General features: G+C 39.2%; 1 protein-coding gene across 3 annotated transcripts in view; it reads right to left on the reverse strand.

Moving 5' to 3' along the window:
- LOC131315517 (uncharacterized) overlaps nt 1-15,297 on the reverse strand; it is a 161,959-nt gene that overhangs the window by 66,220 nt on the left and 80,442 nt on the right. Inside the window, exons 1-2 of one of the 3 annotated variants that reach the window (XM_058344622.1) lie at nt 11,881-13,630; nt 10,121-10,621 (exon numbers count right to left, since the gene is read on the reverse strand). In XM_058344622.1, the coding sequence (XP_058200605.1) occupies nt 10,121-10,621; nt 11,881-13,321 (1,942 nt within the window). In that variant the 5' untranslated portion in view covers nt 13,322-13,630. Of the gene's footprint in view, nt 1-8,479; nt 9,306-10,120; nt 10,622-11,880; nt 13,631-15,297 lie in introns of those variants that run through there. The other 2 variants (XM_058344621.1, XM_058344620.1) reach the window with 2 other exon arrangements.

Consider the following 15,297-nt stretch of genomic DNA (forward strand, 5'->3'; position numbering starts at 1 on the left):
GTAGTGTGTGAAGCTCATATGCATGTGAAAGGTTGCGTAAATTGTTGTGTTTAGATTGTTATGTGAGTATCAATTTTATATATTGATGGATTTGCATTGCGAAACGGAGCCTAATATGTTTCGAGAAGTGTATGAATTTAAAATTTCAAACTTTTTTAGTATTGTGTCTATTAACCACCAATTATTATGCTATTTTTTATTTTTTTACCAATATTGTATATCAGCAAGGGTGTTAGAGTTAGCACAGGAGTTCAGAGGCTATGTATATCCTTGGCCCTCAGAAGTCCCGTCCCTCGTGAGACTCGAACGTTCACCACTGGGGGAAGGAGATGGACAACCAACATCACTAGGAATGGTTCTCAACCATTATTAGATTGACGAAAGAATAAAAAGTCTGTTGGCTAGCTCGTTATGCTTCCAGAGAATGCCCAATAATATATTGACTTGAAACGTACTCTTAGCCTCAACTTTAAAATTTCTTGGGTGTTGTCAATCCTTGTCGGGTCCGTTCACACGCAGTAACTCGACTTTAAATAAGGAAATTTATATTTCCGCTCCCAAATTTTTAATGACGCTCCATTTTGTTCATGAAATTTACTATTAGGACCGAAGGGACACCAGGCACGTAAGCCCACGCAGTAATTTCAAAAAAAAACTCCCCTAGTATATATATTCACACAACGTATACACAAAGATGAAAAAACTCTCCGAAAATCACATGTCGGTTCCTCTCCGGGAGGCCATAGATCAGCCCCCCACGCTCGCCTCACCCTCTCCATCACATTATGTCACACACCTCTCTGCTCTCTTATACATCACTATATATAGACAAAAAGAAAACCCTAATACTCATAAGGAAATAAGGTAGGGAGTAATACTGTGTTTTGCGCACACCATCCCATTTGGGTGGAATCCCAACAATCACCCCCTTCCAACCATGCAGGATAATCGTCAAACCGTTCAGCTACTCTAGCAAGCGTTTGTTATCACTACCTAAGTCAACGTCTCAGCACCCCCTCATGGAGTACACGCCCGACCGAGTGTCTCCCTGCAAGACTAGATCTTCCGTAGCTGAATCTATAGCGCTGTCCGACTACAATATCGACAACTCGTCGATGTTTAGCACCCCCTCAACAGAGTGCTCGCACCCTGTCCGAAGTGCCCGCATCCAAACATGGATGCTCCACATCTCAAACATGAGATGTCCGCAGCAGACCCATTTTTATCCGCGATCCTCCGCTGCTTGACCGCCCGCAGCGATCGAATAGCCCGTGCGACCTCCATGGGTGACAAAACACGAGGTTTGTGAGCAACTTTTTTTCAGAAATCGAACCCATGTTTTTTCCGGTGACCCTCTTCTTCAACCCCGCTCTGATACCAATTGTTAGGACTAGAGGGACACCACGCACGCAAATCCACGCAGTGATTTCAAAGAAAAACTCTCCGTATATATATTCACACAATGACGTACACACAAAGATAAAAAAGATCTCCAAAAACCACACGCCGGTTCCTCTCCGGGAGGCCACAGACCAGTCCTCCACGCTCACCTCACCCTCTCCCTTACATTATGTCACACACTTCTCTGCTCTCTTATACATCAATATATAGGCAAAAAGAAAACCCTAATACTCGTAAGGAAATAAGGTAGGAAGTGATCTTGTACATCAATATATACATCAATATACCCCACGCTCGCCTCACCTTCTTCCTTACATTATGTCACACACTTCTCTGCTTCGCGCACACCATCCAAGTGCCATCCCACTTGGGTGGAATCCCAACAGTTACTAGTAATTTCACATTATAAGTTCATGTTATAAATGGAACGCTATCAGTAATTTTAAAAGTGCGAATATCAATTTCCTTAAATAAACCTTGCCTACAGAATGGCAAAAGACTAGTCTTCTGGAGTAACTTCTTATGCGCTTTTTACACGGAGTATGCGTAAGCTTATTTATGCGCCTTGAGGAAACAGAAAATAAAAGATACCCAACTTGCTCTATACGTCCAATTTTTCAACACGGTTGGAGAGAAAAAATCTGACTAGTGGGGTCATGTACCACAACCACTATTGTCCTGTTATCACAATATCACATGCCTCTTATTAGTGGATCGGATCCTGTCAATTTGGCTACTAATCAGTTTAGTCAAGTTGGTGCATCCGGGCCATCTTAAAGTGTTTTGTCGAACCATTTTTTCATTATCTCTGCTAAAATCAATTGGTGTTAGGGAGGACTTCAATTGGGGCACTCTGGATCCAACAATTTTGGACGGCCTAGTTATAAAGATGATTTATTTTTTTGTGTTTTTTTAAACACCCTTTTAAATCTGGGCCGTCCGTCCAAAATACTTTTGGACAGCCCGGATACACTAAATTGACCAAACTGGTCGGCAGAAAATTGAGGGGATCCGCCCCGGCTTAATGACAATTTTACCTCCTAAACTGTTGTAATTTTGTTTATCTTGTCCCTAAACTATGAATTTCATCTACGTAATTAGTCCCTGAATTGATGTATGTGGTTTCACTATATGTTGTCCAATTACACACCACCGTAAAAATCAGTAATGTTGGAAACCTCAATTGATGGGCAAAATTGACATTTCATATGCTTGAAAACCTAACCCTTAATTTCTTACTTATCCTATAAAATGGCCTATAAAGGATGTTCCTAATGTTTGCTAATTTTGGTCTTCAATGAGCTAGCTCTCAAAATAAACTCTCGAAGTTTGGCTCTCCCAAGAGATTAAAAATTTGGCGATGCATGCAGATCCTAATTCGGTACGAAACAAATTCTTTGAATCTAGGTGTTGAATCCTAAGATGACAGGGCAAGAAGCGACTTTGACATGACCATAACAACACTAATTGCGGGGTTTGATTTTGTCTTATGAATTTCCCAAAGGATCAAAGATTCAAAAAGTCGGAGCAAAGGAGACCCACACGGCGTATGACATGACCATAACAACACTAATTTCTCTGAGTATATTCTGTGTTCTGGTACCACATGACCACAGGGCGCGGCCTACAAGGTATTCGCAATCATTTACGTTAAGACCAATTGTGCGGTACGGACATTATCATTCACTTTAATTGGGTGACGATGATTAAGCAATGAGTGATCTACATTGTGTGGATATGAATCTTTTTAGTTTTAAGATAAGATAAGAAATGTCACATGATGTGCATGTAGTAGTATACCACATGTGTAATCAAACACTTATATACACTTATACACATGCCTTTATGGATCCAGGAAAGATCCTCATAGAAGATCCGGATCCTTTACATGATTTATGGGATCCACACACATACATCATGTGTGATTTTAGAGTTTTTAAAAGGAGAAAGATAGACTTTATATTTGAGAGTTCAAAGAGTCCCAATGCTATAAGTTCAAAATTCAAACAGCTTCTAGGGGCAGAATAATCAGTCCCAGCGTGTACTTTAGGTTAAGAAAACTATCCCGTGCTTTCTCTACGGACTGTGCTCAGTATTTTTCCTTAATGGTTCAAAATCACAGCCACTCAAATTTCCGAACACGCATTTATGATACCAACTACCAAGAATAAAAGTTTCCATGGCATCAGTCCAAATTACAAGTTAATTACTAGTGCCGGATGAGCCGGACAATAGCTTTACACAGATTTTATCCTTTATTTAGAATCACATTAGTTTTCTTATCTTTAAAATGTAAAAATTAAATAAGTTCATCCGCGTAATGGTTACATGCAAAGCATCTTACTAGAAGTCAATAATAGTGTAATTGCGTTTGTTATCCCAAATGTACGTCCTCCAAAGTGGAAATAAGAATGGGAAATAATTTTCACACTCTTATTTTTATAATTCACTCTCTTTTCTTGGTTTTACCCGCATGAATTTATAATGTTGCCCTTGAATGTGTGAAAAAATATATTAAAACAAAGACAAAATAGTAAATTTAAATGGATAAACACACACAAAAAAAATAATAATAAATGGGCGTGAATGGTTAAAAGGGGTTATGAAAATCACTTTCCAGAAGAATTCTATTTCTTCTGTCTGAAGTTTCAAAACCACCCAACAAAGAGTTCACACGGTGACATTGACATATTTGTTGACTGTTACGGAATGGGAAAATGACGGCCCAGGACGTATTTTGATAATTAATACCCGTTAATGACATTTTCAGTATTGACAAATGTTCTCTACATGTCTTTGACTGGTATTAATTATCAAAACACGTCCTGAGCCGTCATTTTTCCAAATTGTGCATATGGTACAATTGGGCCAGCAATCAGTGGTGGACGCAAGACTTCTACATAGCAAGGGTCCGAATCATATGTATTTCTACATTAGTAACTAAAAAATATAATCTTAATATATTTACCACTATCTTTGTTGACTTTTATAGAACATGTCCAAATTATGCATATGATATATTGGGCCAGCAATAATCTGAGGTTTGATATGCCTACTGTTTGAATTTTAGGAGATTTTTTCACACATATATAGGAACTTTATAAACTTTTTCTTCCTTCGAGAGACTTGCAGGGGTGATCTACTTTTCCACATTAACCTCAAACACTAGTACTATAATTAATGGGAGTATTTGAAGTTGTGCAGGGGACCGGGCACCACTTAACATCCCCTTGGTGTCCGCCCTAATTTGTACACTAAAATCCTAAATTTGTATACGAGTAAGCTGGACATTATCTAATCAGTTTGAGCCATTAAATTTCGGGAGGTTTTCATTGTGTTAATTATTAGATAATGAATTTCATCGGTGTGTGTAGTAATGTAGGTGCCAACAAATCACTTTTTCCATCATTTGAAATTATCTTCTCATGAGGTGAGACATATGCAATTATCATCCATGAAGTCATGAACCAAATGTAGTTCCATCACCTGATTCTGTATTTGTTGTTGCCCTTTGTTTCCTTATCCAAGACATACATCCATAATGCCAAAAAATGAATTCAGTTCCTTGCATATTTTACCGCAGCTACATGAATGCTGGTGGCAGCGATTTCATTCTCCGAGCTCGTCCTTTGATAGGCGCATAAATGTTCACATCAATGTAATAATCAAAATCAAAAGATTGTTAAAGTTAGCAATATGTGCTTAAAAAAGTGCTCACATTGTAATAATTAAATTTAGTAACCTCTTAACCAATAATCAAATTTGGGCATTTGAATAATCAAAAGTAACAATGTGAGATTTCACATTACTAACTTTAACAACCCTCTAAATGAATAATCAAAAGCTGACTTGGCAAGTTTTGATTATTCACTTTTGATTATTACATTGCGGATGCTCAGCGCATCCTAATTTACCATTGCTAAGTCTATTTATATTATTATTTGAAGTTTTATGATTTATTTTTGTATTGTAGGTATTTGGACAATTCGATACAAAAAGCGCAAAGTCGAAATATTAAACGGTGTTCGAAGTTGTTTCATTTGGATTCAATCAAGTAGAGTGCCCGAATTGCAATATGGAGTCGAGAGTTCGGCACTAAACTTAATTATTCGACGAGTTTGGAGATTGTTTTGCAACCCACGGCCTATCAACTGGAGTAAATTAAATGGCGGGCCCATTGTATGTTATGGGGCCAATATTAATGCTTGAAGAATTTGATTCTCTTTGACTGTGCACAAGTGCAATGTTTACTCTTTTTATGTTTTTTTATCATTAAAAAGGGTGAGAGGAGATAATCAGCGTATGGGTTCTTTATCCGTTATGGAAAATATCCGGTTTAAGCCATAACTACTGTTTGGAAGAATAGACTGTTACCTCAGCACCACTTAGATACAAATGGGCATAATACTTTATCCCACACCCCTTGCCACTTGACAAGGCTGGAAACCGAGACCTTGCCTGGGGATGAGGGGGCACCTGCCCACTTGGCTACCACCCTCGGTGGTTAGTGCAACGTGTATTGCTGAAGTAAAAAGAGAATTGGGTCAAGCCCAATTGGGTAGAAATTAGTTACTCAATGAATGGGCCCAAGTTAATGACATCGTAGAAGGGCTTTTGTATAAGAAAAAGATGGGGCTGCGATCCTAGAAAAAAGGTCGGCACTTCACATATAAAAGGACAAAAACAGTGGCGGAAAAAGGGATCTGTTTTTACGCTATCACAGGACGAGAACGGTGGCGATCAGAGGGTTCCGATATTACTTTGCAGTTTCAGATTCTTGTTCTTTCATTCGGAGTTATTTTTCTTTTAAAATTTTTGGAGTTTTGTTCAATTACTCATCTTCCGGTAACTCATACTACGTTTTTTTTTTAATTAAAGTTATTCTTTTGAGATTTCTTGCTATTAATCTTTTGTTTGTTTTTTCTTCTGAGCAATAGAAAGATGTTTCAATTTAGAATTTCTTTTGTTTCTTATTTAATAGTGAGTGAGTAGTCGTATAGGTAGGGTCGCGGGGTTACTGCTCTTGTTTTCAAACAATGAAAAAAAACGATTTTAGATTGAAAAAATACTTCCCGTGGATGAACCCGGGCATTGTCGGAACTCATGTGAACGGGGGAATGGAGGTCCAAAACTTATTTTTCCCTGGGCATGGATAAACGGCGACCATAGGATCTCGCATCTTACGGATATCTTTTTCAATTTAAAGTTGAACGTTTTTAAGAATACTGAATGTAGCAAATTAATCCGGATTGGTTATGAGTGCTTTGAATCCTATGATCGTACCTCATTTTAATTATTTGAAAGGAGCAGTTATTTCGTAAGTTTAGTTAAATCTCTATCAAATCGACAAAGGGTGGCTACCTAAGAGCCCGTTAAATTAGTTAAGCATGAGTTTTTAGTCAACACACATCGCTGCCTCTATAGATTCGACTCCGATCTTACCGGATATTGTGCTGCGTCGGTCTCCGTCCTACGCTTGGGGCAACCCATTAAATTAGGACTAAGAAATCGTCAAGCATCCTTTCGGTGCAACCTTAGAGTACACTTCAAGTATAACCCACGGTAGGGCGTCAGTCGATTCAAGTTCCGGTGGGAGTTCTTTGACTTTTCTTAGCTCAGATGTCATCTCTGCACTTGCAAATATGCAAGTAAGAACAAGTGTTGGAGGGGATGGTTTCTGTGTTACTGTTTCAAGCACCCCTGGTTGTTCAAGCCAAGGTTCTGGACCAGATGACATAGAATCCTTGGGAGATGTCCATGTTTTGGGAGAGGTTTGGTGTGACACAACTGATGGATCCAGGAGTCCATATCCTACAAAGCAGGATGCCCTTATTCCTAACCCTTTAGAATCAAATGTAGTTCTTGATGTTCACCAAATTGCTTGTGGTGTTTCGACATTTTGCTCTTGTTACAAGGCAATGTGAGGTTTTTACCAGGGGAGAGGAATTCTGGGGGGAGACTTGGTCATGGAATTGAAAAAGATTTCAGTCACCCTCATTTTGTTGAATTTCTTGCTGTTACAAATGTAGAAAAGGTAGACTAAGGAACGCATATTGTTTTTAATCAGAAGGTACGCATATTGTTGGTATTACAAAAATTTGAGCTTTTTGCTTCCTAATGTTTCTTTCATCCAACTGTCTGGAACCCACATCCTCTGATTCCACTGTAAAAGAAGGTTTGTGGAGCAGCAGGCAGAAGAATTAATGGTGGATGGAAAGCAAAGTCAGGCTACTTAGAAAGTACAACCCCCTGGTGGCAAACAGTGTCTCAACTGGATCATCCTCAGTTCCAACTGCTTCTGATGAGAATGATGAGGCAACCCCATCAGTAGGAACAATACACCGGCTCCCTATTAGCATGGGTTGGCACAAGGAATAAGGGCATCCTGCCATAAGGGGAACAGAGCAAATCAGATGGTTTTATCTCTCGATCAAATGGTCTTTGCTTTTAGTTGACCTCGAAGCAGACAAATATTTCCTGTCATTTTTTTACTCAATTAATTGTTTATTCTCTTGGGTGGTGCTATTTCTAGCACCTGGGTAGTTATAGTATAGTTGTACAGAGGGAAGTGTTTAATTTAGGGCAAAATGTGATGCCCTTGCATAGCTTTATTTGAAAGAGGAATCAATCAAAAGCCAGGGGAGTTCAAACTTTCTTACAAGACAACGATTACTGCAATGTTGTTTTATTCATTTGCAGTTATTTGAAAGTGGAATCAATCAAAAGCCAGGGGAGTGGTTTTAGTTATTGTTTTACCTTTGTATGATTAGGTTGTGGTCCTTTGGAGCTTTCCCTATCGAACAAAGACGAAATTTCTACGTACTCACATGGCTTTTGGACCCCACATCAATACCGTCGGATTCACGAAGTATGAGAGTGTGGTGGTCCTTAGGTGCTTTCCCTATCGAACCAAGACGAAAATACTACATTCTCACATGACTTTTGGATCTCATATTAAATGTTACCGGTGGATTCACGAACTATGTGAGTGTGGACGAGTCTATTGCAGGACCAAGCCACTGAGAATCTCGAAATACACTTTTGTGCAAAATCACAAGATACGTCTAAATTAGGTTGATTTTGAACCAAACACGTGATTTCGGGATAAACACTATAATTGCAATAATTTACAAGATTCAAGTTGGTCGACGTAATTAAACGGCTACTTTAACTCAAGAAATACAACAATTGAGCAGGTGCCCAACAGTCTAGAATTGGATTTGTAATGCTGTAAATCCTCATTACAAGCTATTAAAATCAACCCTTTGTCCTCAAATTTGTACGACATACCATTTGAAGCACTAAATTTTGAGACGATAACAATAGCAACTCAAATACCAAGCCATTGGAGAATTTCTAAATGCACTTCTCCTGTGCAATAGATCTGGACTGTTTAACCAACCAATTCTACAGTACCGAGATTAAAGTTGGTTAACGCGTAACTCATGAGCTAGCTAGTTTGGGCTCAAGAAATACCTCAATCGGATGGGTGCCCAGCCGGCTAGAACTGGAGATATAATCCTCTAAATCCTCATCGCAAGCTATTAAAGTCATCAACCCATCGTCCTCATCTTTGTATTTGATGTAATAAGTTCCAGCCTCGAGTGGCAGCCTCTTTTTCACTTGTTGTTCCAGCTCTACCATTCTCCACGGCCAAGACAGCCGAAACTTTATTCTTACTTCTCCATACCTTGCCATTATAGTCACAATATTTGTACCAATAGTATCTGAGACTTGAGCAGAAGGCAGCAGCGTATTGGAATTCAATTGTGGGGTCCGCTCTTGATCAACAACCGCAGAAGATTTGTTGGAGTGAGATTGACTGATAAGCTCGCGTTCCTTGTGAGGTGGCCATCTCTCGATACCATGCTCTCTACATGCTCGCTTGAACGTAGATCGGCTAACTGAAAAAATAGGAAGCGAGAAGCTCAAAATTCTTCTATGGAGCAACTTCAACCTACATCTACATTTTGCTAACTTCAACATTTAGTCTTATATCAAAAAAGTAAATTTAGAGTGTATCGCTAATCACACGCTTTAAGTCGAATGACAAATTCCAACATTCAATCCTTCCATTTCGAGGATAAAGATTTTCAAAGTAATTAATTACTACACGATCCAAAAAGGAAATAATTACTTTCCTGTTCGAATGGCACTTATATAGACTGGGGTTATTCACATTTCAGGGGTGAACATGGCTCGTATTAATTCGGTTTCGTGCTGAGCTAAAAACCAAACCAAGTCGTGCGGATTGAATGTTTCAAGAAGATTATACATGAAAATGACGAACCGGACTGATTCAAACCATTTGACTATGATTCAATTCTAGTTTTGAACTACTGTTACCTTTAAGTTTAGATATCGTATGTACGAGTAATTTATACCACTTACAAGTCGCATCAGATGCTCAACACAAAACCCTTTTTAAAACGAGTTCTACTAATGGCCACCAAAAATTACTAAAATTCAGCATCCGTCCTCTCTGAATTGACCATATTTTTAAATATGCATGAAGGTACTAATGTATCCATTTTTGAGGTCTTCAAAATTGAGGTCTCCATTTTGATGCTCCCACATAGAGCATGGTTGTAGCAAGATAGACTCTCAAATGTTTTGGTGGAGTTTTTGAGAGAAAAGCCTATCCAGTTGGAAACAACAAGCAAGATATTACCAACAAGATTGAGATTTTCATTTGTTGAAGAACTGTATTTATACGTACCTTCGAGATGCTTTGCAGCATCTTTAAGATGCATTCCCTTAGTTTGCAAGATATCCTCCTTTGCAATCGCAATTTTGACTCCAGTAGTTCCATTCTTACCTCTCTCTCCTCCTGGGCTCTTTTCCTTCCATTTCCCATTCCCTGAACACCCAAAATACAACTGTGCCTCTACCATTACACCTTCCATTGTTCCCACAACCTCCATTCCAATTGCCTCATCTTCATCGTTGCCAAAACCCACATCAAGGTTCTCTTGTCGAGCTGTAGGCAAAAGTTGTGGCAGTAGAATTTCCTTTTCGAAAAAATTATTTGTGTCAACAGTAGCCATCGAGGCTTGATTAGAAGGCACAATATCAGAAGACAAGTGTGGGATTCCCTCTTGATCGACAACCGCGGGAGTTGCATTGGGGAGAGATTGCCTAATAAGCTTGTGTTCATTGTGAGGTGGCCATCTCTGAATACCATACTCCCGACAAGAACTCTTCAATTTAGTCATGCTAACTGTAATAAAGAAGAATTCAAAAGCTCAGTATTAATTTTCTACCAAAGCAACTCCTACCCACATTTCCAATTTCAAGAGCCAGAAAAAAATATGTTAGAGTAAAAAGGAATTGCATTCAGAGAATAGCACGTTGACTACATAACCATAATTCTCAATTCTTATGCACGAAGGGTTTGTACGCACTTCCTTTCTTCTTCTTTTTTTCGTATGTTCTTGTGTGTCTCCAAATATAGCATCTGAAATTGAGGTCTTCGATTGCAGACTCCCATACAGAGCATGATAGAAACTAAAAGGATTCATAGGTTTTAGTCGGAGAAACCTGTGATTGAAGAAGTTTATGGTACTACGTAAATTGACAGCAATTATATTCTTCGAAGTTGTATGTATTGAAATAGGATTTCACTTAATTAAAAGCTTGCGTTTACAGTTTTGAATGGGACAGAGTACTTCTATAGTCCTATGAATTTACCACATAATATATAGGAATCTAAATGTATATGCGTAGCTATAATTTTATTTTATTTTTGGAGAAAAGATTATTTGTTGATTAATGTAAAACTATATACTATAAAGCAATTGAACTTTGAATTCATGAATGACTGTTAAAGAATAATTCCTAAAGTTGCCAATGCAAGCAAGGATGTTTTGGTTTTTGTTTAATTTGAACATATTATATTATATAGATGATGAATGCTTGTAGATATACTGTGTGAAGCTAGAAAATATTTTGAAGTATGAAGGGACTTTTGTTAATTTCATTATCCGGGCATAAGTAATACTTTTGCTGCTAAACAAGAAGGGTTGTATTTAAATGATGCTTTTAAAATCTCATAATGTTCGTTTTTGTGTGTGTGTGTGTGTGTGTGTGTGTGGAGAATAGTGATATTTAAGCAATTCTTTTGAGACCTTGTATTGCTCTTCTATTTTTTAAGTATTTGTATTGTTTTTTTGGAATGTAATTTATCTACTTAATTTATATTTTGTTTGTAAAAGTTCATAAAAGGCCTCAATTTTTATTTTCGCTTTTGAGCACCGAAAAGTTAGGCCGGCCGGCCATGATCACTAAGATCATGAGTTCAATTCTCGAAAATAGTCCCCCTGCTTATAGAGGTGCTACCTCAACATTTTTCCAAGTCCTACACATGTAGGAGTTTGGAGCACTTTGTATGCCCTTCTAACCTATCAAGTTGCGTAAAAATAACAAGAACAAAATTGAGGTTTTCATTTCTTGGAGGAGTGTACATGTAAGTATGCGTACCGTTGAGATGCTTTGCAGCATCTTTACGACGCATTCCCTTGGTTTGTAAGATATTCTCCAGAGGAATGGCTAATCTAACTCCATTTGTTTTCTTGTTTCTTTTCTCCCCTCCTAGGTTCTTTTTCTTTGTTTTCCTTTTTCCCAGACACAAGGAATTCAACCGAGCTTGATCTGCCATTACACATTCCTCTCTCCCCTCACTACCGGTTCCAACTGCCTCAATTTCATCATTCCCCATGGCATTGCAGCACACCAATCCAAAATCCTCATCTGATTTCTCTTCTTGTGCTGGCAGTGGCAACTGCTGCGGTAGTTTTGATCTATTTTCATTTTCAAAGAGTCCAGGGAAACCAGTAAGATCCTCCCATCCACTCCACCTTACTACCCACTCATGAGCGGAGATGGCGTCCTCCACGGTTGTGAAACTGCCAGTGTTGAGGCGAATATAGCTGGAACGAATCTCGACCACCCATTGACCGCCGTGTCCCAACCACATTCTTGAGGAGATCATGGCCTGACAAGTAAGTAATGTGTCTGGCGCCGTAGGCGAGCCTTGACCGACCCTGAGTTCCAGCCCGTTGATTGTGACAACTCCCCCTTCAAAGATTACATCCAACTCACCGTCTCTATTCTGAATTAGTTGCTGCGCCACGCTCACTAGTTCGATGACCGGCTGGTCAACGATGTCCTCGTCGTGTTGTTCCAACCAGTTGATCCGCCTTAATGTCATTTCCATCTCATCCTTATCGGCTATTTTATTCAGCAACGACTCTAAGCCTTTGGGCAACACGCCGGACGCCTTTATTATTTGATCCAAATCATCGAACCTGTTATGCACGTAAGAATGAAAGTCGCCGAACAGCAGTTGACTGATTTCCTTCTTGCGTTCGTTGATCACATGCAACGCACCGCTCTTGTCCTCAAGAATGTGCTGACAAGACAACGCCAAGCTTATGTTCTCCTGTTCACTAGAAACGAAAAAAACACTTGGCATCGGTCGATACAGAGGGAAATTTGTGGGCGACGGAGGGAAATAGAAACAGGTCGTCATCTCCATGGATTCCTCAAAACCCATATTCGATTCTTCAAAGCCTTGATTGTTCATCGTCATAATTCCCCCTCCTCCTGGCCTCCAATCTGACGCTTCGCTCCAGTTCTGACGTAGCTGCTGCTGCTGCAACATCGCCGAGTCTCCGGCCAAGTACGGTGCCGGGTCAACGATGTCGTCGTGCTCTTGATTTTGTGGCGGATCGTCCGTGGATTGGTTAGACCCTTGATACTGCATGACCATTGAATTGGACGAGGGTAGAAAAGGCAGTGGCGGCGACCACCTAGGGGAAAGTAAGGGCGACAAACTCAAGCAGAAATCTTCAGTAGCCATGTCCGACTCTCCACTGTTCGTAGGCGCGGCCATTGACACACAGTTACCCAATTCAATCATTGGGAAAAACACACACGAGATTGACAGAATACTTCGCGTAAAATCAAAAGATGAAACAAGATATTAGAAAAGCTGGAATTTGTTGCAGAAACCAAAGTAGAAGAAAAGCTGGAATTTGGCGACGCAGATCCTAATTCGGTACGAAACGAATTCTTTGAATACAAGGAGAGACCTCAAAGATCAATGGATGGATGGAGAGACAGAGATAATGAGAGGGCGAGAAATCGGGAGCGACTTTGACGAGGAAACGAATGAGAGACTCCAAACGAATGAGATCCACATACATACATCTGCAGCAAATGGGACACACTGACAAATGACATGACCATAACGGGCATTAATTTATCAGCGTATATTCAGTTTTCCGGTACCATATGGCCACGGGGCGTGGCTTACGTGAATCCAGAATCATTTACGTAGCACAAATCGCGCTGTACGAACATTATCATTCACTTTAGTTTGGTGATTGGGTGACGATGAGTGACCTACATTGTGTGGGTGATGATATTTTTCTTTACGGAAAATGTCACATGACATGTGATACCATATACCACATGCTTAATCAAGCACTTATACTTGTACACATACATTTGCATGGTGTATGGGATCCACACGCATACAACATGTGTGATTTTAGAGTTTTTGAAAGGAGAAATATAGACTTTACTCGTTCTTGTTTGTAGCCAGTTTTCGGAATTCAATGACCAAAATCACCCATTTTTTTAGACCTCGGCGAGAACAGTAGTCACGGAAAAACCATGTCTAATCACATACTGTCTGATAAGCTTTCAGAGTACATCTATATTGCAGAAAATGTGTTCCAATCCAAGTTATCGAACTTCACATTTCAATTTTCCGCAATATATAATGTGTTCCAATAGCATATCAAACAGCATATGATCAATATGATTTTTGACGCAATGGATGTTCTCAATGATTTCTAAAGAATAAATAATTCCGATGACCAAAATAAATCGGGAAAAAACAAACAAATAAACCGGATTGGACATTTCAATCCCTTTGAGACTACTTGATAACTACATTTGGGATTGGCTGCTACTCTTTTTCTAGCTGTACATTTACGCATAGAGAAGAGAGAGTTCAAAGAGTCCCAATGCTAATAAATTTCAAAGTTCAAACAGCTTCTAGAGGTAGAAGAATAATTTGTCCCAGCGTGTACTTTAGGTTAAGGAAATTACCCCGTGATTTCTTCCCCTCTGAGTTTGGGTCAGTGTTTTTTCCTAATCGGTTCAAAATAACAGCCAATCAAAATATTTCCCATGGCATCAGTCGACCCTATAAATTACTGAGTGGTGGACGAGCCGATTGCCCTACCCATATTTCAATCTTTATTTAGAATCACATTACTATTTCAACTAAAAAGCGTAAAAAGTAAAAATGAGTTAACTAAGAAATTACCACATTCCATATCATCCTCCTCCTAAGATTGTTTGCATTTACAAAAACTATAAGGCTATTTTGGTCAAAAAACTATGTGGCTGCGATTAATAGTTTACCTTTTGGAATTAATGCGCTAGATTGTATGCATCAACAATTGATTATGCATCCATCCTTCGACACAAATGACAAGTGAGGTTGACCTAAGTCAACAAGCAAAAAAGAAAAAATTGTGAGGAATGGGCTGGACAAAGAAATACTAGTACATATTTCTCGATCATCCTTTGCCACACAACGGAAAAGTTCATAATTCTTGGTCGCCTATTTGAGTTGTGTCAATGTACAAAGGAAATTGTTCAAGATCTTAGAGGGAGAGTGGTTGGTAGAGGGGGAGAGAGTGATCGAATCTGGGCTATCCAAAACACGTTTGGACGGTTTGGATGCGCATTGGGTGCCGCCACGTGGTACTCTATTTGCACCCAAAAACTTCTTCTCATAGTTAAAGAGTAAAAAAAGTGAATTATTATGTATAATGGCAAGTCTAGTCTTTCTAACTTTTTACACGAAGTGTGCGTAAC

Source organism: Rhododendron vialii, chromosome 2a (genome assembly GCF_030253575.1).
Source record: "Rhododendron vialii isolate Sample 1 chromosome 2a, ASM3025357v1".
In the NCBI taxonomy this organism is placed as follows: Eukaryota; Viridiplantae; Streptophyta; class Magnoliopsida; order Ericales; family Ericaceae; genus Rhododendron; species Rhododendron vialii.